General features: G+C 46.6%; 2 protein-coding genes across 11 annotated transcripts; one reads left to right on the top strand and one right to left on the bottom strand.

The window, feature by feature from the left end:
• The first annotated feature begins 92 nt into the window (after positions 1-92).
• Positions 93-3216, top strand: LOC6725061 (cap-specific mRNA (nucleoside-2'-O-)-methyltransferase 1). Its single transcript, XM_016173002.3, has 2 exons — positions 93-1137; positions 1238-3216. The coding sequence occupies exons 1-2, from the start codon at positions 489-491 to the stop codon at positions 2953-2955; spliced, it is 2367 nt and encodes a 788-aa protein (XP_016038036.1). The 5' UTR covers positions 93-488; the 3' UTR covers positions 2956-3216.
• Positions 3217-8559: 5343 nt separating this feature from the next.
• Positions 8560-25107, bottom strand: LOC6725059 (DNA N6-methyl adenine demethylase). Of its 10 annotated transcripts, none has more exons than XM_039296611.2 (14): positions 24045-25106; positions 22450-22954; positions 21704-22359; positions 19471-19543; positions 19321-19361; positions 18270-18443; positions 16553-18086; positions 16195-16460; positions 15881-16109; positions 15020-15277; positions 14843-14955; positions 14643-14723; positions 12536-12867; positions 8560-11105 (listed from the first exon to the last, which is right to left on the bottom strand). In XM_039296611.2, the coding sequence occupies exons 2-14, from the start codon at positions 22911-22913 to the stop codon at positions 10209-10211; spliced, it is 5118 nt and encodes a 1705-aa protein (XP_039152545.1). In that variant the 5' UTR covers positions 22914-22954; positions 24045-25106; the 3' UTR covers positions 8560-10208. The 10 variants fall into 10 exon arrangements, with proteins under 10 accessions (XP_039152545.1, XP_039152544.1, XP_039152542.1 ...); XM_039296610.2 differs by having other exon boundaries at positions 21704-22954; positions 24045-24273; positions 24391-25106; XM_039296608.2 differs by having other exon boundaries at positions 21704-22954.
• Positions 25108-26704: the final 1597 nt, after the last annotated feature.

Genomic DNA, 26704 nt, shown 5'->3' with positions numbered 1-26704 from the left:
TTTCGAATTCCCCGCGGAGAATATATTTGCGGTATATTTAACCACGTTTTTGCTGCGGTATTTATCGCCATTCAGCGTAGGTTCACAAGAACTATGTGTTATCGATTACACGAAGCGTTATTTGTCTGGACATATCGCACCACCTATCGAATCAGCTGCAGCTGAAAATTAGACCAAAAAGTTATTCTAAATGTGCTTAGATCTGAATCACGCTTGACAACGCAGTCTTAGCCATCTAGATGCCCGATCCGGGTGCGGGATCGGAAAACACTGATCTAGTGTAATAAAAAGACTGTGCACAACGATTCCAAACCGTCGCTCCTCACATATCTTTGTAAACACAAATAAATCGCCACTGAAAGAAAAGTCCCATCCATCCAGCTGATATAACTGTTATTGTATATAATCAATTAATACGCTGCACAAACTCGAGCATCGAGCCGCCTAAAATCCCAGAGCACAGATCAGATTCCATCGCGGCCTTCAAAATGGACGAACCTTCGGACGATGAGAACTCGGAGCCTACGCCCAAGAAGATCAAGCGGGAATGGGTGAAGAGCTACTCGAACAAGGCCATGGAAATGATGATGAAGATGGGCTACGAGAATGACAAGGGTTTGGGAAAGAGCAACCAGGGTCGCCTGGAGCCCATCATCGCCGTTCAGCAGGATGGTCGCCGTGGCTTCGGACTCAAACTGGACACTGTCCAGTCGTCGGCTGGCCAGTGGGATCCTGCCTGCGAGGTGCTCGAGATACCCGAACCGGTGCTTTGGCTCCACAATCCTAGCAGCCGTGCGGAGGCATACACTCTTGATCAGCTGATGGGTCATGTGGTCACCGGTGAGAAGAAGGTGACCCTCGACGGGGAGACACGCTACTGCGATCCGGCCATCCTGCATCACATCCTCAATGCCAAAACCGTATTCGATGATCTCAACGACAACGAGAAACGACGGGCAAGATCCCGATGCAATCCGTTCGAGACGATCCGCAGCTCCATCTTTCTCAACCGCGCCGCCGTTAAGATGGCCAACATCGACTCCATGTGCGACTTCATGTTCACCAATCCCCGCGATCCCGATGGCCAGACGCTGGTGGCTCGCGATGAGCTCCTCTATTTCACGGACATGTGTGCAGGTGAATACATTGCGTTTCGCTTTACTTTCCAAATTTGGATCGTTCTCAATAAACTCGTTTTACACGTAATAACCCTGATCTCCTTTCTGTTGTTACACAGGTCCTGGCGGCTTCTCCGAGTACGTTCTGTACCGGAAATCGTGGGAGGCCAAAGGATTCGGCTTCACGCTTCGTGGCGCTAACGACTTTAAGCTGGAAAAGTTCTTTGCTGCCTCACCGGAGTCCTTTGACACGTTCTACGGCGTTAAGGACGATGGCAACATTTTCGATGAAAGCAACCAGGATTCGCTGAACGAGTATATCCGCATGCATACGCCCCAGGGCGTTCACTTTGCCATGGCCGACGGTGGCTTTTCAGTGGAAGGTCAGAAGAACATCCAGGAGATCCTGTCCAAGCAACTGTACCTCTGTCAGTTCCTTACCGCCCTGAAGATACTGCGGCCGAACGGCAGCTTCGTTTGCAAGTTGTTCGACCTGTTCACACCGTTCAGTGTGGGCCTGGTCTATCTGATGTACCAGTGCTTCCAACAGATTGCCATCATCAAGCCAAACAGCAGCCGTCCGGCAAATTCGGAGCGTTACCTGGTCTGCAAGTACAAACGTTCGGATGCGGAGACGGCGGGCATCATAGCCTATCTGAACACGATCAACCTGATGCTGTCCGATGAATCGCAACTGGACGATAACGACGTGCTGGAGATCTTTAATGCCAACGAGCTGGCCGAGGACGAGGACTTTTTGCGTTACATTATCGATTCAAATAACGCCATTGGCAAGAAACAGATCGTCGGCCTGCGCAAGATAGCAGCATTCGCCCAGAATCTGGAGCTGAAGGAGACCAAGCAGTCGGAGGTGCGGCAGGAGTGCCTGAAGCGCTGGAAACTTCCGGATAAACTGCGCCAGGCACCGGAGAACAAGCCAACGGACAGGCTGCTCGATGAACTCCTTGCTAATTGGGCGAACGAACGCAGCTGGCTGAGTTTGCCGGCCACCGAAATGAGAGGCGTGGCCAGTCTCAACTCGACCATCAACAACGTTGCGGACTGGTATTTTGTGCCGGTGGGGCGCGAGGAGACGAACATTAATGCATGCAGCCTGTTTTTGTGCAAGTCCCGCGGCAATTTGCTGCGCTACACGGAGCACAAGAAGTGGGAGCTGGTGGAGACCGCCTTCGAGGTGCAGCCGCGCTCGATCTTCTTCGGCCAGATTGTGTACGAGTTCTACGGAGAGGGCAGGACCATTCAGCGAATGGCTGCCCTGCACATTATGGATGGTATCTGCCTGGGCGGCATCGATATCCGTAGACGTCCGTACCGCGAGCGCATGAGCATGTGCGATAAGTTTGCCAGGAGCCTAAACAAGCCGTACCGCAAGGAGCGCACTTTTGGAGCGCTGCGCAGCAAGCCCCTCTTTCGCCTGCAGGATATGGGCAGTTTCTTTGCGAACATGCGCCATTATGTGCTAAAGGACAACTCGCAGAGATTCGGAATTGCGCTGGACGACAACAAGTTCTTTGTGCCCGGCGGCATAATGATGTTCTGCGAGCTGACCAAAAATTACGTGTCCGCCCACTCGCGGTCTCGTGGTCAGCTGTACTACTTTAACGTGAGGAATAAGGAGTCGTACTACAGTGATCAGATACCCTTGGAGAAGGCCAACGAGATCTTCGCCTCGTTCCGGTTTAGCTTCTCGTGCCGCCTGCTCTGGAAGTGGACGGACCTGCGCCAGGTGGATGAGCTGGCCACCGAGGACAATCCAAAGATCCTGTTCCGCAGCGACTTCGTCAAGTTCATTGCGGACAAGCTGGGCCACAGCTAGGCCAACACAACTTAGCCATAACTATACATTAATTATACATAAGGATATTTTCTTTCTTATTTCTTTTTTTTTTTTTTAACTTCCCCCGCACGCCTAGGATTAATCTAAAAATTTTACACCGGATCCATGCATTTTACTTATTCGACTTAAGTATTCGACGATCCGCATGACCTAAATCATATATACAAAATTTCTTTCGACCATCACTACGAACTATTATATATTCATAGAGCATCATACATGCGTATGAGCACACACGTATATGAAACTGTTTTATTTTCCAAAGGATCTTTCATTTCGAACGGGATTCAAATTTCAAACATTTCCGATTCCACTTGAGCCAGTTTATATGTGGGTTCGCATTGAACGGACCCACACTATTATACATATTAAGATATATTTAATTAAGAAAAAATATGATTGATATGGGGTCAACTCGTCCCTTGCGTTACGAAGTTGAATATTTTGCGGAAATCTTCAATGGCCCCCCATCGCCGCCACCTCGCTTTCCTGGGTGTTGTCAGCGGCAGAAAGTTGCATTCGCAGGTCCTTGCAGCTTAATTAATCACCCGGTAAATGGCCGTAGAGCGGACTTCTGGGGACCTGGGCGTACGGATTCCGTACTGTTTACAGTCGAACAAAAAAGCAAATTGCTGGCCGTACTTGTGCGATTCACGCCACACAGCACAGTTACACATTGGCGAAAGGGAGGATGGGTGATGGCGATGGTGAGGGGCACAGGACTCCAGGGGTCAGGGGCCAGTCAAATGCCACTGACATGCGCCAGTAATTAACGTCCCATTTTGGGTTAGATTACCCATGAATAATTGCGCCTGTCGCACAGCGAGAAAAGCCGAAACCAATGTCGATATAAAATTAATTGAATATACATACATAAAAATGATAAATATAGATCGAAATATGTATATTTTGATTTCCATAATGTGCGATTTGCTTCCTTTCCAAGTGAATTTAATGTGGTAATTTTTCGCTGTCCATGGCATCTATCTGATGGTTAGGTGCAACAGCATTGGAGCAATGGAATCCGATCGAGGCGGAGATTGGGTTTATTTGGAACTGGAACTGGAATGGGGTGGCACGGATTGGGTGCGCAACTGCACCAGATTGATGATGGTCGGCTTAGGATGGCCAGCTCCCCCTCTCTATCCCATCATCCTTACTGGCCGTAAGCCCATGCCTGGCCTCATCCCACCTCGTTCGTCTTCCATGCGAGGAGTGAGTGTTTTGGAGACTGAAAACTTTGCTAATTGCTTTTTGGCCACGGCTACGATGACGATGACGATGGCCTCGAACTACGTATACATATATATATATATCCGGCAACGGGCCACAGTTACAGCATCCGAAAAATAGTAGTTATCCATTTGCAGTTTAGCTGACTCGCACACTGGACCTTAGGCTATCAAAAACCAAATGAAATTGGCATGCACATTAAAGTTCGAAATATATAATATATAGCGTGCATTCTTACACTCGAAAGAAGCCATAAAATGATAGGTTGCAGTTTTTATAATATTTGCATAGTGCTTGGAAATGAGGAAAAGCCATGGAATTCGGTTGGCAGCCAGTGTAGTTGGTCATGCCACGTCCAGAAAATCTCCTGTTTTTGTTGTGCACTTAATTGTGCTTTTTTGGCTGGGCCTACGTTTGTCGACTCAGCAGAGAATTAATTACACACACTCCATTCCATGCCCTCCACTCCATGCCACTCCACTGGCGATCCATTGCGATCCGCACCATGCCGCCTGGACATTTCATAGTTTCGCACTGTGCGCTTTATAAATTTTGCACTTGGCCTGCTGCGAGCGTCTTCAGTTGTCAAAACAAATTTTTGCAACTGAGCCATTCATTTGTTACGCAACCCCGGAGACCTTACCCATGCCGGGCCAACGAAAATCCCCGGAGGCCAACACATGAGACCTGGGTTAGGGATTCTGGATGCGGGTTTCGCCACTGACCGCTGCTGCCCAAATGCAAATGTCATTTTGTGGTCGTTCGAATGAATAAACGAAATTAAATGCAAAGAATTGGGCAGCCGAAAAGAGTTTGACTGGCAGGCAAAAGTCCAAGTAAGGACACTGGGTTAACAAAAGGATCTCGGGGACTTCAGCCCCGCCCTCCGGTCAGCCATGTGGGACCTCTGCTGATTGACAGGCACCGGAATCGAACCGGAAGCCGGCTATTGAATCGATATGAAAGATTACCGCACCCTCTCCCGTCTGGTCAACCGAAGTCGTTGCTTGGACAAAAAAAAAGAAAAATATATAATCAGACAAATGGAACCGGGAAGTGATGTTATTCTTACGAACATGACACTCACTTCTGTTCCAAAGAAGGGGAAGAATTGTTTTGGTCGCAATTTGTTTACTGGTTGATCAGCGCCATTGTCAGCAATTTGATGGGAACTAGAAATTGCAGAGAGCATCTAAATGCTTTTTAAATTACTAAGGTATTGAGATTCGATATTTCTCCTCTTTTTTTTGAGGATTTGTTCTTATACAAGTCAAGTACCCTAATTTCCCGCAGCTGAGATACTTCGACCGCGTTGATTGAGGTCATTTGCCAGCGTAAACGTGTGAGTCGCTTCGAATTAAGAGTCCTTCGCCTGCCAGGACATAGAAGCCAAAGTGGTTGGGTGGTGCCGAGCACACATTCGATTAGAAGAGGCCCGAAACTCGATGAGTTTTATTAGTAAATAATGGCAAATCATTTGCCAGTTGACACTCGCTGAATGGCCAAGAGGCTGGAGGTGGTCGCAGGACATCTGCGGAGAGGGGGTGGATTGCCAAAGGTCCTTAGACTCGTAAGGGAATGTCACTGGCAGGGCAGAGTCAAGAAGCAGGATGCGTGGTCCTGCTAATGAGCAACATTAATGAGTGCTATTTTTCATTGAAAGGACAATCAGCGTGTGTGTGTCTCTGTGCGTGTACGTGTGAAGGGCTGAGTGGGTGTGTGTGTGATTGTGTGTGTGTGGATGCTCTTTCTCAAGTCCCCTGGGTATTTAAGCGGCCAAAATGCCACAAAGACGGCAATGACAGCAGGTGCCTCGCATACACATACGCACAGCCACTACCACATGGGCACACACACTCGCGCACGCACAGGAAGCTGATGTCAGGACCCCATGAAAATTTAATACGAATGGAAAAGAAAGCAAAGAATTTGTAATTAAATTAACCATTTGCTGGCTACACTCACCCCACCTGCCCATCCTCTTCGTCGCCGTCGCCTTTGTTTTTATGCTGCTTTAAATTAAATATTTTTGCCTTTTTGAGTGAGTCCCTTCCGGGATGATGTGGTTCCGGCGTTGAGTGGGTCAGCGGAAACCTCAACAATTTCCACAGACTCAATCAGTTCCTTGTCCAGCTCCTTTTATGGCACTAAAAAAGAAAATTGCAATGAGTATTTGTTAATAAAATTGCATATATTCTGAAGGAGATTATGCAATCCAGAAATCATATCCAATTTTATAAAGGTACATATATTGTGGTAAATACCCAAGAAACAACACTGATCACATTCAAAAAGAAGATTCAACTAGCACTAGCCCCGCCTTTTTCCCAGTGCATGCTGCGGACCTCAGGTTCTGATGGGGATTCAGGTTTGGCTTCAGGTTGAGGTCCAGGTCCCTGGTCCACTACGACACTCTGGAGAGAAATGCGAAATGAAAAATCGACTTGCAATTAGCAAACATGAAACATGACTACGAGGCACCCCTCTTCCACAGCGGTGGAATGCGAGTGTGTGTATGCGTGTGGTGCACAGACAGATCCTGGCAGTCCTGGTATCCCGAAGCTCGCTGTGTGTCTGGAGCTCCAGGAGCTTCGCTGGCAGCGTTGTCAGCATGGTTAATAAGTTACTTTCGAGATACTTTATTACTTCCTTGGTGGTGAGCGACAGCTGGGCAAGGGGACCGGGAGCAGGGGGGCAGGGGGAGTTGGCACAAAGGGTTGCCATTGCCTCCCACCACCCCCCATCCGTCGCATGTCTGTGCGTGAGTGTGTGCAGTTTTTTAATTTATGCGATTTTTGACTGCCGCCGCCCTTCGGCGTACGCATGGTGGGTGCGGATGGGGCAGGGGTTGGGGAAGGGGAATTGGAACGGGAAGGGGAATGGGTTCCGGGTGGCGGAGTGGCGGAGTGACAGTACGTGGCACCGTGGACGAGCTTATTTCACACACTTAATGGGGACTCAATCATATGTATAAAATGAATATGCGTGAGTTGAGAGAAGAATCAAAAAAAAAGTTCTCTTTCATGGCAGTCGATTTGTGATGTAAATCAAATTCATTGCTTCATAATTTCAATTTAAATTATCAAATTATTTTCAGCTGTTCACCACGCATTTTGTCCCACTGTGCGGGTGGGCGACTGTTTTCGTTCGACGCCCGTAAGTAGGCAATAGTTTCGTTTGCCCCACGTTATCGGCGGCACAGAGGACCTTCGCTTTGGCCCCAATCCGCCACAGATCCCGCCTTCGCCACGACCATTCCCCCCTCCCCCCTCCAGACCGCCTTTCTCCTTATTTATGCAAATGAAATCAATGCTCGCTGACGTATGTATGTGTGGGTGGTTGTGTGCGTCTGCATGTGTGTGTTTGTGATTGCGTCAAAAGAATAGAATTTTTCATTTTAAATTACATGCCAGCATGTACGAGTTGTTGTGCAACTGTGTGTGTGTGTGTGTTTATGCAAAGAAAACTTTTGTTCGTTTGTTTTCGAAGAACTTTGCATCGAGTCTGCGAACTGCAAACTGTGAGCTGTGAACTCTGAACCGACCTGAACCATCCCAAACCGAACCACATTAAAGGTAACTATGCAAATATTTTTGCGGCTCACACGGGCTAAACACAAACCAAAAACCGGACCCGGGAACCCTTTTCCCCAGCAATTTCTTTTTTTCCTGCCCTTCGTCGGCACTTTGAGTGCTCGAGGTGGCAACCAAAAGTATTCCATGCTGGTCAATCGGAAAACTAGCAAATTCCCCGGAAAAGGGCAAATTCCTGGCCACCACGGCACATCCCTTCGTTTATCGCTCATTGAAGTTCGCTTCTAATTGCGTTTGGCCGTGTGCTCGGTTTTAGTTTTTGGCAATCACTTAGCCCCCGGCCACTTGGTCCACTAGCTATGTGCGGAATGTCTAATGAAGCCACATAAATCAAGTGGCAGCACATCCCGCTCCTGTTCCTGCTCCTGCTTCTGCTCCTGGTCCATTTGCTTGACCAGCATCCTTCATCGTTTGGCGGCCTTTCAGTGCCAGTGGCTAATTGAAATTAAAAACATTGCCAAGAAATTGCTGCGCATTTTTCATTCGATTACCACTGTCCGAGCATAGCACCCAAAAAAAAAGAAAAAAAAAATCAGCAATTTAGCCTTGATTTATGCTAATGCAAAGCCCACAAAATGAGAATTCGGGTGCAAGGCAATTAGGATGGGTAATCGAGCTTGAAGAACACTTGAAAACTAGTTCATACTTATTTCTGTTTAACCTCCCGAATAAATGATTTAAATAATTGGTAATAATTATAATTTATAATAATTTATTGATAATAAAAATAAACTAGCCCTTGTAAGACAAACAACCATTTCGTTATTGTGTATATCCTTTATTTGGTATTCGAATTATTTATTTCTTGTAATATTAAAAAAAAAGACAATGATCACATAAAATATTTTTCGTTTGTAAATTACAGAATTTTTTCTTGTCATACAATACAATATTATATTATATATATATATTTTAGTTTTATATTTAGTTTAGTGTAATTATATTAATCATCGTAATGTATTACCTCGTTTAATACAATGATTTCCGTTAAGCCTGCTATTTATTTTCATACTTTTTCGACATTTGCCTCGTGCCTTTTGTTTTTTGTGTTTTAAACTTTTTCCATTTGGTTTTTATTTTTTTAAAATTCGTCTAAATTACCTTGCGGCCTGGGTTTTCATCTCCGATCTACGCTTTACTCTTTTTTTTTATTTAGTTAAAGTTAGGTTTAAGATTAGACGTATGACGATACAAAAAAAACGTGACTTTTTGTTCAACTACTTGGTTTACTTAGGCTTACACAATTAGTAAATTACGATTTTGGTTTTTCGACTTGCTTTCATTCTGTTGAACGTATTGCACTGAATTTTAATCTACTTTTCCGTTCTATTTTCTTAGGGGTTTTCGTTAATGCCTCTTCTCCGATTTCGTAAGGGGTAACATTAAAACTTACGATCCTATAGAAAAGCAGACATATACATATACACACATACTGATATAATCTGCATATGTACGCGTGTTTTCTTTCCCGATTTCATGTATGTATGTATTGCGGCAGCCTCGCAAACCCAACGATCTCACCTCCTTCCACACACTTACCCTTTATAGTTTTAGATATTCGCTTGCTATTACTATTACATTTTAATATTACAGTTACACAAAAAAAAAAAACAAAAAAATATGTCTCGATTACATCCACTAAGTCTAGTACTGATTATATTTGCACGTGTTTATATATTGTATTTTACTGCGTTTTCCACTTTCTTCACTTTGGTGTTCGACTTTGCCACTAAACTTAACTTAGCCTGCGGGGATATGGGCTAGAGGGTCACTACGTGGAGGTTGGATAGGGTCTATTAAGTAGTGGCGAACATCTTGCGCTCCGCTCCGTATGCAAAAAATTGACCAGACATCAACAGCAAACAAATGCCCTAGATTTAAACATATTTGGGAGTTGTTATTTCATATAATTATATATATATAATATATCGATTTCTATAATTTCTAGTTGTAGTATTTGATACAGACAAAAAAAATTGCAATTTATAATCGAATTACACACTTATGTTCGGTTTTGTATTCTTGTTTTTTACATCATTGCTATCAACACACGACGAAAGCGTCTAGGATCTAGGATGTGGAACAGTTCTAATTACTAAGACTGGAACTAGCATGGTGCCAACCAACTAAATGGTTAGGTTAGGTTTCTATCCCTAAGAACTAGCGTTATGTATCTACTAATGGGGCATCGAGTACGCACGGGTGACCCCGACACTCTGTCCCAATTTCAATTTGCATAGTCTGCCTTGAAGTCAGGCTTATGGATAACGTCAGTTTTACCTCTTACATCCTACCTCTCACTGCTTGTGCCTAAGTATTTATGTACATGTTTACGTGTTTGAGCCCTGGACGGGATGTGGCTCTATTTTGGGGTCACCAGTACTGGGCTTTTGATTCTCAGGGTTCTTAGATGGGCGTCGGCATCAGTTTGCCGTAGTCCTGGTGCATGGTGGGCTTCACGGAGTTGTAGACGGGCCGGTCCGCATCTTCGGGCAGGGCATAAACATCGGGGGGCACGCATAGCGACTGCAGTTTGGAGATATACGAGTCGAAGTGCTCGTGCGGGTGTGGATGTGCATGCGGATGGCCATGTGGATGGGCGTAGCTAACGGGATGATGCACCGTGTAGGGATGATGATGCGGTGGCACTGGTGGCGGTCCAACGGCTCCGCTAGATCCTAGTCCTCCACCATTGCTTGAGCCAGTGCCCTGATGGAGGCCAGTGGCTCCATTAGCACCGACACCGTACATTCCACCGACGGAAGCGGCACCGCCCGACGACGGTGGTGGTGGCGGCGGCAGGAGTGTGGAGTACGCTGTCGCATGCTCTCCACCCACTAGCGATCCACCAGCCACCAACTGACCACCGGCACCACAAACATTATCCAGTCCATGAACCACCGATGATGCCGACGAACTGGGCGTGGCCGCACCAGGCGGTGGTGGTGGTGGCGGCAGACGCACGTGCTCCAGCAGCGTGATCACATTATTTCTCAGGCTCTCATAGTAGTTGTTCAGATTGGCATTGGGTGGGGCTCCTCCTACGCCCTCAATGGGCTGGTTGGGATTGCTGCCCGAACTGGGTGCCAAATTGCTGATCGAGTGGTTGAGATCGTTGGCATTGGTGGTGCCACCGCCAGAGCTGCTGTTATTGTTGTTGCTGTTTGTGGTGGCGCCACTGACCGAGGAGCTGGCACCACTGGTGGAGCTGACGCTGGCGAATGGCGATTGCCCGCTCGGCGAGGCCAAAGCCACCGAGGAACGCTGTTGTTGCTGCTGGTGACCACTCAATGGAGAAGCCTCCTATAGTCGGCACAAGACAAATGTATACATATATGGTTAGTGGTTAGTGTGTTGCAATTCAGACGACGGTCACGATTCGGTTTTCAATTTACTTGATTGGGTGGGGTTTCCCCCGGGTACATAAATCCCTGCTCATGTGCCACATATGTGTATGGGAGTTCCAATAAGAACGCGCTATCAGAACACACAAAAGTGGAATAAAAAAGAAATGGGGTGGGGAGCAAGGCAAAAAAAAAAGAAAAAAAAACAGAGACGAATCCTGAACGAAGTCAACCCGAACACCGCAGGCAAAACGGGACGACGAAATCTGGCGAGAGCAGGAGAGAGCGAGAAAGAGTGGCGTTTTCGGAGTTTTTGGGGGCCTGGGGGTGCCCCAAAAGTACAAAGGTTAATGCTGCGTCGACGTCGCTGCCGGCGCCTTTGTAGCACAGTTATTGCTGCCCCCGTGTCGGACTTGTTCTCGTTTTTGTTGTACTTTTTTCTTCGTCGTTTTTTTCGCCCCATTTCCCAGCTTTTAGGAGCAAATCGAATGGCGTCCTGCGATTTGTTGGCGCCTCGTTGTTGGGCTGCAACATCATCATGGCCTGCGCATGACCAGCGCACACACGCCAGCACACTCGTGCGCTCTAGGGAGACGTGGATGTGGATGTGGACGTGGATGTTGCTGTGGGTGTGAGCGTGGGCGTGTGTGCTTAGGGGTGTGTGCCTCCTGCCCCTGACGCCGCCGATTCTGATTCGCCGACCGATGCAGCAAGGATGCAACGTCACCGATTGGCTGACGTCAGCAGGGGGTGGGGAGTGGAAATGCACTGCATTTCGGGTGGATTTATTACACGAAGAGAAAATGCTGCTACACTGATGTTCGAACGAACATATGAGCTGATTGGATATAGTCAAGGCTACTGAAATCTCATCGCTCCTTGCTCTTCGTTTGCATTTATTTTGGTCTCTGCATGCAAATATGAGTGGTTAGGCTTGAAATCAGAAGATCCCGGGTAATTTAACGTCTGCGTCGGCGGCTGATAAAACTTTTCGCTCGCGCCCTCGTTTTCGATTCAACTTTACCCTAAGTTTTATTCACTTTACTTAACTTTACTTTCGTTCACTTGTTGTTCATTGTTTTTTTTTTTTGCTGAGTTTTAGAGACGTCCTTGAAAAGTGCCAAGACAAAACTCGCTCAGGTGACGACAGACCGAACTCAAAACAACAAAAGCGATATACTATGGGTAAAAAGAACTCCACTCAAAGTCTCGTTTGAGTCGAAAGTTTTAAGGGCGGAGGGATGGTTGGGCATTAGTAGGTGGTGTTATTTGGGAGGTAGTGCAAAACTTTCAGTGTGACCATCGTCTGCAAAGTTCGTGCGCTTAGCGTAGTGGGAAATGGACTTGGTCTCATAATTTGTTGCCGTCAACGAACCTGAGCCTACATACCCGATCGCTGGTGCTCAGCTGCGACTCCATGGCATTGATGTCTGACTTAAGTCGCATCATTTGCGATTCTACGCGTGCATTCTCCCGCTGAAGTTCCGATATCTCGGCCTCCAACGTGTTTAAGTCATCGCTGCCATTGGCGCCCGATGAGGGACCCCCACCAGATGGATTCTTATCGGTTCCGACGGTGTTGCTACTGCCGCTGTTGTTGTTATTTCCACCGGCGCTGCTGCTGCTACTGCTGCTGGTGACCCCGATGCCAACATTGAGACCCAGTCCCACGCCGACACCGCTTCCTACGCCACCCATGACAATGTCCAGTCCGCTGCCGCCTGTTCCAAGTGAATAGAAGGGCAATGCACAGGCTTGTTAGTGGATGATACGGTCCTACGATCTATGGAATGCTCATTATGCTGTTATGTATTTTCTCTTTTTGATCCGGGGGATCGTCTGGCATTCCTCGGTTCGTCAATGTGCGCGTGTGCTAGCAACTCAATTGGCACTAGTGTGAGTTGGTGTGTGATGTTGTGTGTATTGTGTGAAGGTGTGTGATGGTGTAAGTCACAAATATTCTGAAGGACACTGGTGTTTAACTTGTTAAGCTAATTGTAAACGGTGCAGCGGTTTGTGCCAAGCATACAATCTCCAACAGACATTGACGCGGAACAGACAATGCATCGTTTATAAACAACTTGCACTTTATACTTAACAACTTTAACGTTTTCTTGTTCAACCTTATCACAGTAGTACTTGATCACAGCTTATGGCATTAGTTTAGTCACTTTTGCATAATAGAAGATCAAATTTAGGACACGTTTCGTTTGACTCAATGTGGGTGTGTGTGCATGAGTTTGCTGTGTTTGTGAATGAGTGGGTGTTAGGTGTTAGTAGGTGGTTTTAGTGGGCTTTTATCATCTTATCTTCGGGCTTACCTTGATCGACAGACTCCCTGGCAATTTTTGTATGTACATTTTTATTGTTAATTTAATTCTCTGATTTGTGTTATTTGTTGGTATGACAATTTGTGGTCTGTTCGCATTGTTGTCTTTCGGTTATACATATATACAGATACTTAAAATATGTATTGTATTTGGTTTGGTTTTTATTCAGCTGCATTTGGATTTTCATTGCATTTATTTTTGGTTGCTGGTTGTGGTTTCAGTTTCGTTTCGATTTTCGATTTTCGATTTTCGATTCGATTCGATTCGGACAGTTTTGACTGCGATTCAGTGGTTTCGTTTTCTATTTACAGTAGATACTCGGCACCGATACAAAACGTTGCGTAATCTAAAAGAAAACGTCAACAAAAACGACATGAAACGAAACGAAAAGAAGAAACACAGAATTAAATTAGAATTAGAAAACTAGGAGTTTAATTGTTTCTTTCTCTTTTGATCAGCTTCTTTGTTGCTTTTGCTTTTGCTTTGTTTCTCTTGTTCGTAGCTCACACACTCACACATGCACATGATGATGCACTTGTGCGTGTGTGTGGTATTGGATATTTATGGGTTCTTGTTATGTACCGGGTTTATCGGGAGGATTTTCAGAGGATATTTCGAGTGAGTGTTTGGCTTTCAAGGGAAGTTGGTGTTGTCGGAGGCTGAGGGATTTCGAAGGATTTCGAAACTTAATGGAAATTTGCAAAATTTAGCTTAAAAATTTCTTTTTGTGTTGCATTTTCCGAAACCAAAACCAAAAATAAAGTTATTTCTTGTTGAATATTTGCTTTCCGTTTTTCATTTTATTTAATGCTTTCATTTTTTTTTTTTTCGTTTGACTTTAGCACACGCACACAAAATTCCAACCGAAAACGTTCAAGACAAAAAGCGAGCAACAAATGAGAAGAACATCGTAATTTTGGATAATTTTGTAGGCTTTATTTTCGGTGTTTTTTTTTCGTTTGGAATGGTGGGAAATTGATTAGGTAACCGATGCTTATTTTTCTTCTCTGTTTGTTGCTAACTTTATTACCCAATCCCTCTTTTCGATAAAGGAGGGATATGGTATACTAGCCTTAAGCCCAGTTCATAACAGAAAAATACACGCAAGAGAGAGACAGCGAGAGAAAAGGAGAGCGAGATGAAGCGTCTGAGATCGGGCCACTCACCTGTATAACCCTTTGGATAGACCATGGTGACCTCATCGAACTTGGGCTTCTTTATGCCCTGGCTCCCCACCGTGGTGCAGGCTATAGATATGGGTTGAAAAAAGAGATGGAAAGTTGATGGAGATTAGGGTAGAAGAATTCAATTAAATGCCGATGACATTCACGATGCACGAATAGTAAGGGGTTAATAATGTACTTACCATCGAACTTCATGGCCGTGGCTGCTGCCACAGCGGCCTTGTGCTGCTCCACCGTGCCACCGGCTTCCAGGACTCGCATCTTGTTCCGATTGGCAATCGGACAGCCCGAAGCACTAGAGGGGAGGAGAGCACCTTTAGCTTCAGTTCCACAACCGCCGACGGACACCAAGAACATACCTTCTGTGGGAGAGGAACTTGCCGGTGGAATGGCCGGAGCCATCGCAGCCCGGGATGGGACAACGCAGGGGTTCCGAATCCTGGCCATCGCGAGGCTTGCTCTTCGGTTTGTTAGCCCTTGGACAGCCGGAGAGGCTGCGGTGTGAGGAGTAGTTGCCCGTCACGTGTCCGGAGCCATCGCATCCGGGCGTGGGGCACTTGAGCTCCTGCGAGTGCGACTGTAGATGGTTGCGGTCCGAGCGCGAGCAGCCCGTCAATCTGGCGAAAGAAGAAGAACGGTCGAAGGATTAGTGAGTGACCCAAGCCCACTCCCGGAACTTAAACCAGGCCAAGTGGTCGCCCTCAGATAAGAGAACTCCATATGTCTGCGTCTGTTCGTGCGGCTAAGACTTTGGACTTGAAACTTTCGGTTTTAAAGTTTCATTTAATCACACGGGGTGGCTGAGGGGATGGTTTTACGACCGCTCTGCGGCCACATTCAGTCGTAATCATAAATATTAAAGTCTCTCGACCCTCGTCCTTAGTGTCCACGAAGGACCCAAAGCCCAAGCCAAGCACTGCATTTTGTTTGGCAACTATCACTCATAAGGTCGACTGTTTTATATTAAAGTTTTTCCCTTGAACTCTGTGTCTAATTTCTGAGTTTTAAAGCACACATTCTAAGGTAATTAGATTGGGCACTAAGTTAAAGGGTTCATTTATATGAGCTCCAGGTGTTGCGGAGACACATTTCTTTTGACAAAGATGGATTGCAAAAATGAAGCGGTGGTCATAACATAGATGGATGGACACTTTTCCTCCAATTATTACATGAATCGTTAGCCACACTGGAGAATCGACTATGGGGTGGATGAGACTTACCCGTCCTTGGACTTGTCGTGCTGCGGGATGTGTTGTGGCGGTGGCATGGAGTAGCAGGTGGCCGGACTGGGCGAGTATCCGCCGGAAACGGGCGTGGGATAGCCACCGGGACCCACTGCCGTGGCGTACGGATTACTGCATTGATAAGCAGCCGGACCGTAACCGTGGTATCCAGCAGGTGGATAGTCCGATTGCACCACCATACCATAGCCAGGGTGCGGTGAGTAACCTGGAAAGAGTGAAGTTTAAAAAACGAGGTGTGTCAAACATATTCCTCGAACATCAGTCGTTTGGGTTCTGGGTTCTATACTGACCACTGGGATCCCGATACGTTTCGATATAGTGAGATCCGCCGCTGTCTGGCGTGGATTCGCGGCTGTAAGGTCGTGGACCGCTAATGTGTCCCACCAGACCAAAACCCAGGGGTCTTGGCGGTCCGCTGAAGTCCACTGGTTCCATTTGCGGCGATCGCGGTGGTCCACCATTGCCCGGACCCAGAGGTCCTGTCGCTCCACTCACAAAACCCTGAGCATGACCCACCACCAGGCCATCGGCACCGTACTGCGGGCTCGTAATAATGCTGCGGATGAATAAGTCAAGTGATAAATAAAATTGGTCTGGGTAGGGTTTTCACGCATATGTTTTGAAGGGCTACCTGAAGCAATGACTCACCTGTGGGGTAATCGGGTGACACTGAGGTCCAAGGTCTGTCCCTGGGGACTGGGCACCTGGGGACTAGCTATGTTTGGACTAGCTCCCGGCTGCGGACTGCCGTTGCCCATGCGCTGGGCGGTATATTGGTTGTGCGAGGCTGGCGAATTGAAACCGTGCGGGCTGCTACTCGTTACCGAGGTGGAACCACTGAGATCCACCGCCGGCACACCGCTCACATTGGGTGCGGGTGAGCTGCTCTGCTTGCCGTGCTGCTGTTGCTGCTGCTGCTGTTGTTGCTGCTGCTGGTGGTGTTGCTGCTGCTGCTGTTGCTGCTGCTGCTGTTGTTGATTTTGATAGGCGGCTGCTGCAGCTGCTGCCTGAGCAGCGGCCATCTTAACCGATAGATTAATGGCCGAAAAGCCCGGCGGCAGAGGACCCATCGTGGGATCATAGTGATACATGGGCCGCGGATATAGAGGCTGTCCGCCGTTGGCCAACTCCTCGTGCTCCGCCTTGGCCAGCATTAGTTGCTGCTCCTGCAGATATTTCTGCTGCTGGGCCTGCATCTCGTCGGTGGTTTGGGGCAGATAATGATAGGCAGCCGCCGCCGCAGAAGCGCCCGCCGCCGTCGCCGCTGTTGCCGCGGTGGCCCTTTGCCCATTGCTGGGACAACAGACGCCGCTGGGATCGTAACGCTCGAAGCCCGCTCCACTGGCTGCCGTCACAGCATCCACCGTAAAAGCTGGAGAGCTGAGGGAACTCAGCGAGACGGGCGGATGAGGATGTGGGTGTCCGGGATGTGGATGCGGGTGTCCGGGATGCGCTTCGTAGGCGCTTCTCGCCGTACCCGGCGATAGTTCGCCTCCATTGGGCGCCATTAATTCTCCGCTTGGACCCACGCTAACATGACTTTGGGCATATCGCATTTGCTCATATTGCTGCTGTCGCTCGTCGGCCTGCTGCTGCTGTTGCTGCTGCTGCTGCTGTTGTTGCTGGTGTTCCGAATGATAATTGGCTGAAGGATCTGGGACATCGTTGCCCTCTATGAAGGGTCCTCTCTGCTGGTGCAACGTATGTTGCTGCTGTTGCTGCTGCTGTTGTTGTTGCTGCTGCTGCTGTTGCTGTTGCTGCTGCTGCTGTTGTTGCTGGTGATGACCGTGAGGATTGAGATGCGGCTGATGTGGCGGACTCTGGAGACCCACAAAGCGACTCAGATGCGGTGCATGCAGGTTGTTCTCTCCATTCGCGGCTGTTGCACCGCTTGCCGATCCGGAACGCGGCGCTTGGACGGCGGACGCTGATGAAGGGGCGGCGGGGGCGGGCGCGGCCGCTTCCCCCGATAGATATGAGTGCATGGGGCTCTTGTTATACTCCGATTTGATGCTGGCAACAGGACTATATTCCGATTTGATAATCGGCATCGTTGTGGAGCCGCTCAGTTTAGTGCTGTTATTGTTGATGCAGTTGCTGTTGTTATTGTTCAGATAGTGATTGGAGGCCAGCTTCAGTTTGTCCAGTGGATGCAGCTCCTTCTCATGTTTCTCCAGATCGGCTAGATGGTGCGAGATAGAACAGAGCAAGACATGGAGCGATAGAACAGAGAAAGGGCGTTACACAGATCAGTTTCGAATAGTGTTTCTGTTTGGGAGTTTCTTTCACACACTGCCGCCCGAATTGGATGGGTTGGGTTGAAAGCTCAGTGGCTAGAGTGGCTAGAATGGCTAGGGTGGTTCACCTGCTGCTGCTGCTAGTGGAGCTGCTCCCGGACGGCGGCTGGTTCCGCCCGAGCGCCTTACCGCCCGCGGACAGCCGGAGAGGCTGCGGTGCACGCTGCGATGCGGCTGCACGTGGCCACGACCATTGCACCCGGGCGTGGGGCATTTCAGGATCTGCTCGTGCAAAGCCAGCACTGCAAGTGCATGGGAATTATCAGTTTCAGAGGATCAGCGTGATCAGCGGTAATGGCACGACTACGACAACAAGGCATTCCACAGACAGGGACAGAGACAGAGACAGAGACACAGACAAAGACAGAGAAAGGTCGAGAAAGAGCAGTAAGATCCTCTATCAGGTCATGTCAAAATTACGTTGTAGCCACAGGAAAAGATCTCGTTGATCCAATCCAACTCGAATGCTAATGGTTAGCTACATGCATTCTAACAACAGAATTAAGGACTCTATCGCTGTAGACAAACTTTAGATCTATCTAAGATCATGCAAAGATGGGAATGAGATGGATAGACGTGGGCAAGTCTTTAATTAAAGTAAAGTTACTTCATAAAGTTACAAAATGAGTTTCTTTAAGGATTGAAAATATTAGTAAATCTAAAATTGGAAAAAGTTCCTTTAGAATGAATGAATGGTTACACGAATTAGAATATTTTAAAAGAAAGAAACGCGAAAGGGCGCAATAAAATACGTTTCTACAAAACCTTTCGTTCTGCAATGTAAGCTACATTTATATTCATTTGTGACCTAACAAGGTGAAATAACTTAAAAATTGATCTACTAGATATTTTAGAGCACAGCATGTATTGAAAAGTTTTAGAGAATCTGAAAGAAGAAGAGGATAGACCGCTCATACACATCAAACATTCACACTCAAAACTTGCTAAGAATACGATGACAGAGACAGGGAGAATAGAGCAGGAGACAGATTGACAGTTAGAGAGAGACAATGAGTTGGTGAAAGACAGAGACAGAGACAGAGAGATAGAGCGACTACTAGGCATACACGGGCATGCGGAACGGAAGTATTTTCTTGTTGTATTCTTGGGAAAACTTACATTCTGTGGTTACTTTATCGCGCTTCGGACAACCCGACAAACTGTCAAGTTCCCATTAATGGCAGATCGAATGATATATATAAAGAAAAAGAACATTTGTTGTATTCTGTGACCGACGGACAGTTGGATGGGACATATTTGGATGGGTACCTGCGATGGTGCGAATACAATCCGGTGACATGTCCTTGGCCCGTACAATGCGGCGTGGGGCATTTGACGCCATCTACAATTAACCAATTAACAGTATAACTTAAATTCAACGATGGAGAGGAACGAGAGCGAGAGGGCATATATAGACATGCCAGAATGAGACAGGTGGATTGAGTGGGAGGGTGACTATTTTCTAATTAATTATACAGCGAGAGACAAGTTGACGTAGAATACCCCGAATGAAAAAAAAAACCTTAAAAAGCAGCAAATGCGAAAGAAGCAGTGGCAGCAGCAGCAGCATCATCATCATCAACAGCAGGCAACACGAATTCTTTTACCCTAAATAATTAATTAAAATTTGATGGAAAACAGCTTTGCATTATTTACTTTAAAAAGCTCACGCACACATGACAGTCAGCCAGCGGGGAAGTCGGGAGGGAACGGGTTTCGAGACAGCTTCAAAAATCAAACCCAAGCCAAGCCAGGCCAGGCCAGACCCAACAACTTGGTCGCTTTCTAAGCGCAACTCCTCGAAGATAGAATGCCAAGCCCCCCGATATTTTCTGATTTATGTACGTATGGTGTGTGTGTGATATGGGGGGTTGGTTAATGAAATATTTTTCGAAATATTTTACTCCTGTTTTTGTCTATTACGTGGCCGGGCACAAAATGTCAAACTGCAGCTGCCGGAGAAGCGAGCGAGCAAAGGTAAAAGGACCGACTCGTCTCTAATTAGAATTTAATTAAAATAAAGCCAACGGTAAGGGGGTCTAAAGTGTTTGTGCATTAGAAAATTTCCACCGTGTGTGTGTGGTGCGAGCAGCAGAGAAGAAAAAAAGAAGAGGAAGAAACATGGCGAAAACTAATGATTGAGAGGGGAGGAGTCTAGAAACCAGACGCCCACAAACTCTGAAGGGTTAATCCTAATAAGCCACATTAGCAAAGAGGCTAAAACAATAACCATAAGGCTTGCCGCCGCACGCTAATGACTTATTACGTATACGCAGCGAGCTTTAGAATCTACGGCTTACGTCAACTATTTAAAAAGTCATTCAAATTATATGAATACCAAGGACATACGAGTATACGCACAGCAGGAAAAGTAGCTCCAGCTTCTGGCTGAGCATATTAATGCCAAAACATAATGACAAAATAAATATGCAAATGTGGTTTTTGAAGGAAAACGTGCTCATAATGCTTTATATCTAATCATGGCCACCCACTTACCACGCCCACCCTTACATACATCCTCATCGCCGTCGCCTGTGGAAATCGTACTGCGAAATTAGTAGAAGGCAAAGCTCAAGGCTCAGGCACTCAACCAAAAGATGTCTGTCCATGTGCCTCTGTGTTGTGTGGCATAAAGGGTTTACAAGCCATTAGTTGCTGTGCGCTCGAAACCCCCAACTACAACGAATTGTACAGCACACACCCCCCCTTACCGATCCCATTTTCATAACGACAAAATCGCTTAATGTCTTTTTGGCTGCTGAATGAGCTGCAAAAAGGGTTTTATTTTTAGATATGTGGGGCAGGGGCAGGAGTCACGGGCAGGAGTCTGTGCAAATAATAATGACAACAAAAACCAGCGGTATAATAATCGTCATAATGTTGCCTATTACCGAGGGAAATTGAGTGTCTCTCTCTAGTTTTTCTTATTTTCTTTCGTTCAATGATCATACACACATCAAAAGACTCACACATACACTCTATCTCTCTCTCTCTCTCTCTGTCCGTCTCTGTCTCTCTTAAGGGAGTGGTTAGTGGGTTGGTTTTGGGGGGGCGGTAGGGACAGGGGACTTTACTCAGATTTTGCCAATTGAAGCGGTAAACTCAATGCAACAAGAAGTCTCGCACATCAACCGGTCGTTCAGTCGAACCGGAAACGGAAACCCAGCCGAACCACAACGAATCGCAGGTGAACTACTGTACTGCATCTTTCAAAACCAATGAAACCCAGTTTACATTGCTGTTAACAGAACTGTTTATGGTCGTAGTACCATTTACAGTACTATTTTATGTTTGAATCAAAGTGATATTTACAGCACTGCTGAAATCTCTATTCACACTCGTTGCGCCGTAAAACAGTTCTGTTAACAATACAGTACAGTTGCACAGGATTCTTTTCAGCAGCGAGGCACACCAACTCATCACAATCAACTGGGAAATTCACTCTCTTTCTCTTTTTTTGGTTTTGGTTTTTGTTTATGGCTTACTATTTTTGACCACTTACCGCGATTCTGGCTACCCGGCGAATAACTTGGTGCCGGTGTCGATGGAGTCGACGGTCCTGCCGCTGGTACCGCTGCCGCCGGACTGCCGGCCGCCGTGGATGGTGGCGTGGCCACAAGCGGAACGCCCACAACGCCTTCACGCGATGCTATGTCCTGCATTACAGATGCAGCCCGACTGCCGATGCCCGCCGGCTGGAGGATCGTGTACTGTTTGCCATCGGCCATCGGTTCCTTGGGCCGCTGCTTCTCGCCCAGCTGACTGGCAATATCGAAGGCGGTACTCAGTTGCTGCTGTTGCTGCTGCTGTTGTTGTTGCTGCTGCTGCTGCTGTTGCTGTTGACTAGCGGCGGCGGCAGCGGCATAGCCATAGTAGGCCAATCCGGCGGCAGATTCCGCTGCAGCGGCCGCATTATAGGCACTATAATGGGCATGAGCGGCGGCCACATAATTCCGTTTGATGATATCGATGGGCGGCTTGAAGGCCGAGGCCGCTTGGGCGTAAACGCCTTGTCCCGAGGCAGAGGATGAGGTATCCTCCAGTTCCGGATCCTGATCCTCGTCGGGCGACTTTTTGCCGCGCGCCTGTGCCTCCAGATGGACGACACCACCAGCACCGCTGGCTGCATTAAGGCGCGCCTGGTCGTTCTCTTTTTGTCTGTGGAAACGTGAGAAGAGTGTGGAATTTGGATTTGTTGAGCTGGCTTGTGCTTGTATGGCATGGCTGGGATTGCCGATGGCCTCATACTTTTGTTTCTCCTCGAACAGATTCTGGAAGGGCGGTGGATTCTCGTCCTGCTCCTGCAGCCGATACAAATTCCCCCTTGAGTCGGGCCAGCTGCCCGATAGGCTTTTCAGCGCCGCCTGTGTTTCGCGGATGAGTGTCTCATCGTCCTGGTCCGCATCCGTGTTGCTTTTGGCCAGCGGAGTGGGCAGGGAACCGCAGGTGGGGCTCTCCGGACTGTCTGCGATGTGGCCCTGGCCGCCCTGTTTGCGTTTCTTCTGCGGCAAGTTGTTGTTGTTGCTATTGCTGTTGTTATTGTTGTTGTTATTATTATTGTTATTGTTGTTGTTGATCAGGCTGGAGTCGTCGTCGCGACTGCAACGTTTGCGCCGCTTGATGGAGGTCTCGTGATCATTGCCATTGGTGTGGTTGCCGTTGCTTTCGGACAACGGCGTGTCCTTTGTAAGGGGCCGCTTGGAAAGCGCCATCTTCCCGGTGGCTATTCCGTGTTTCCGGCTCTTTGGCTCCGCTGATCAGGTGAAAAGTCAAACGAAACGTATGCTATAATATTGTGGTGGTTTCTGTAGACAGAAGTGGATGACGTTTGTGTGGATGCACCCTTGCAACATTATCATAACCATTATAATTTTTCGGCTTCAGCAACCGAAATCCACACTTATTTTACTCCAATATAACCAGACTTAACAAAATCGAAACCATTTTCAGTAAACAAGCTCTCTAATAAAAAAACTGATACCATCGACAGTTTGTTTTGAACGGAAACAATAAAGTTTTTAGATAAACAAATTTTTTAAAACAAAAGTCATTATTGTTTACAAGGCCACCTTTAAATCACAATAAGTCAAGCGTTTATCAACTAACCTCTAAAATTTAGCAAAAACTACTAGTATTGTGTCAGCTGGTTAATTTGGTTTATTGCTAGAATTGTCTGCTTAATGGTGCTCAACTTATTGGTAACATAAACAATAAACTATAAACTATTAATAATGTTATTAGAAGACAATAACATGAAATTTTTTCAACACCTAAAGGTCTCCAAATGTAGTTAAACCTTAGTTGGGGAACTTTTATACAAAATGGGCTAGTCTTATAATTTTAAAGAATATTATTAAATAATATTAAACCACAGAAGATCGCCTATAAGCATGGAAATAATATGATTTTTAGTTAGTGGGTGGGTACGTGACATAAGCTTCCCATCTAAATGGTTAGGATAATATCGAGTCGAAACTCGAGATTTGCGCTAGATCAATTTTCAATTTTGTTAGTCTAAATCTCAATGTGATTATTCTTGTTGCATTGAATTTCTTGTACTTGTATACTATTTGTTTTTGTTTTCCTGTTTGGTTATAATTCATTTGTTTAATTTCTCGTTCTGGTTGATTTTTTCTGTTTTCGTTTCGAAATTTATGCCTTCACAGGGGCAGGGGGGCGGGTCTGGGTGAGGATCAGCATGGTATAGAGTGTACACAATATATATGTATATATATATGTATTCTTATATATATTTATAGACTGTCAGTTATCAGTTCGATACGAAAATTTGCAAGTTCTATTGGGGATATTACAAGATTCAAATACTTATATATGAACTTTACCTATTTGGCGAATTCTGTTTCGATTTTGTTGTCTTAGCGATTACGATTGCGATTTCGATATCGATTTCGATTTTGTTTTTAATTTGCTTTGATTTATTTAAACACTCTGCACTTATTGGCTGACCATTCGGTCATGGCATTTGTTTGTATCTTTTTGTTTGCTTTGCTGGTAATGATGTGGCTGCTGGCTGATAACGTTGCTGTTGCGCTTTCTTGTTCCACACAAACACTATATGTTTTATATATATTCTTATATGGGATATGTCTCACCAACACAAAAAATTAACGAAACTAAAACTGGTTAAACAACAGTAACAAAAATCAAACAAACAAACACTCAACTCACTTTTTGTCAACGCGACGGCGATGATGTCTACGAAAAATGTTTATTGTTTTGGTAAACTTAGGCCGGCTAACGTGGCGTATACTTGATGTCAATTAGATCACGCACTTTTTTCGCATTTGGTTTTTTTTTATACTCGTGGGTTTTTGTTTTGCATTGCACTGGGTTTGACTTTGTTTTTATTTTACTTATTTGTGAAGGGGGTTTTTGCGCGGCGGCTGGGAAGTTTTGCTTTTAGTTCAGTTCGTGGGGCGCTGCGAACAAAAACTTTTGCACTTTTATGCCGCACTCTGGTAAAAGTTTGTGTCCGTCTTCAGAAAGTTTTTGGGATCTCCGGGCCAGACCAATGGAATATGCCCACTCTATATGGCAGCTGCAATAAAAGTCTGCGTCGCAGCGAGCGGCGGTGAAGTCCGGACGTCCAAAACCCGACTGCTCGATGCGTTTGGGGTAATAAAATTTTACATCGTCGCCGTTTCAGTCGCCGTCTTTCAGTCGCTGTCGACGTCGACGCACGTTTTCCGAGCGCCAAAACGGAACAAAAAAAAAAAGCGTTCGGCTTTCCCAATACGGTGTGTCGGTGAGTTTGGGGCAATGTATGTTCCTTTCTAGCCTGTTCCGTTTCTGTACCGATTTTCCAGGCGGAACGTGTGCGTCTCTACCTGTTCTAAGTTCGCTGCCAACTGACAGTTTTCCAAAGTTGTCGAACTTTCGAACGCACTGAAAATTGCAGTCGACGTCACAGTCGCCGTCGCTGTCGCCGTTTTCGGAGTAAAACCCGAAGTGCCGATGTACTCACCCCCTGGCCGGCACTGTATGACAGTATAACAGTCTGGCGAGTCGGCGCACTGGAGCTCGTCCTGGTCGCCGTCACTCCCTTTTCCGAAAGGCCTGTGGAAAACAGGGCTGCTTTTTCGGAGGACTTCGAGGATATACTCTCGGAGCAGCGACGTCGGCAGCAGCCCACAAACGACTTTATCCCGTCGACGACTCAAGTGCAGGGATTTCCTCCGTGGACGGCAGTCCGTCGTCCATCGCCCAGCTAAGATCGCTGAAGATTCGGATCCAGATGCCAGAATTCACCTGCATTGATTGCGATCCAGGCTAGCAAACCCATTAGCGCCATCTGACGCATTTTCCAGCAGGTGATTCAGGTCACATCCACATTTACATCCACATCCGCCTGCCGATCGCAACGAGAACCGGCGAATCCATCATTGGCCGCCGTCATCAATCCATCAATCACCACTGCAACCGAAAATTCACAGCTGGTTGGTTTAGTGCGCGAACGTGTGCTTTTTTTTGCAGTTCAGTGATTAAGATACTCCAAAGTCAACGAATTAATCAATTGGGATATCGAATGTTTAGGGATTCATTTTTAAGTTTTTAGAGCTCATGTTACTGAGCTCAGCCAAAGCTAGTCTTTAAATATATAGTCAATATTTCGTTAGCAAAAATCGTCTTGATGGGGATACATGCTCAGTTTCTTCATGAATAGTTTAGGCTCCCCCAAGTTCAAGTTTCAAGTGGAGCAAGGTGAGTTTGAGTGGGAGTTGGGAGCCGTCATCCGGGTTCTTTGAACCAGTCGCAGGAAAAAGGGTTTTCGGTGGCGCAAACGAAGATGCGGAAGCTGCTTGTGTGCGCTGGGTCGTAATTAAAATAATTAAATGTGGAAAAAAGTAATCACAAGATTGAAAAGTAATTTACACATGTAAGCAAACACCGTGCACACACTCACACACTCACTCACACACACACTCTGCACACGCAGACATGTGCAGCTTAAACAAATACAGGCGCAAACAAAGCCCGCAGGATATTCGCAGAAGACGCCAGAAGACGGGTTCAAAGAAAGCAAAAAAATAAAAATAAGAAAATAGGAAAACCCGCTGAAGAAGCGGAAAAAACAGTGCCACAAATTGCCTAGGCAAATGGAAAAGTCAACATTAAGACGAGCAGAGCACAAAGCTGATGGGAATCTGCAGCTCGGGATCAGGAAGGATGGATTCTATATATGTATGCCGCCAAGAAGGGGTTTCTTTTTGGGATGACGATGAGGGGGTGTGGAGGTTGGGGGGTGGGATTAGCAGCTCGGAACCCGTGCCTTGCGTAAACGCAAAAACGCAAATGATTTCTCTTATTTCCAAGCGGTCGCGGTTATTTCGAGGCCCATCTTTGGAGGGGGAAGATTGCTTAAGCGGATGGGGGTCGTCCTGTGCCCCCCATTGCCATTTGGCGTGCTGCACTGCCCAAAATTACAGTACATATATTGGTAATAAATCAAGCTTGGTCAAATAATATTTGGGCATTTCATAGA

Source organism: Drosophila simulans, chromosome X (genome assembly GCF_016746395.2).
Source record: "Drosophila simulans strain w501 chromosome X, Prin_Dsim_3.1, whole genome shotgun sequence".
NCBI lineage: Eukaryota > Metazoa > Arthropoda > Insecta > Diptera > Drosophilidae > Drosophila > Drosophila simulans.
Note: the sequence above shows the minus strand (reverse complement) of the source record. Positions and strands in the feature narration are given on the sequence as shown.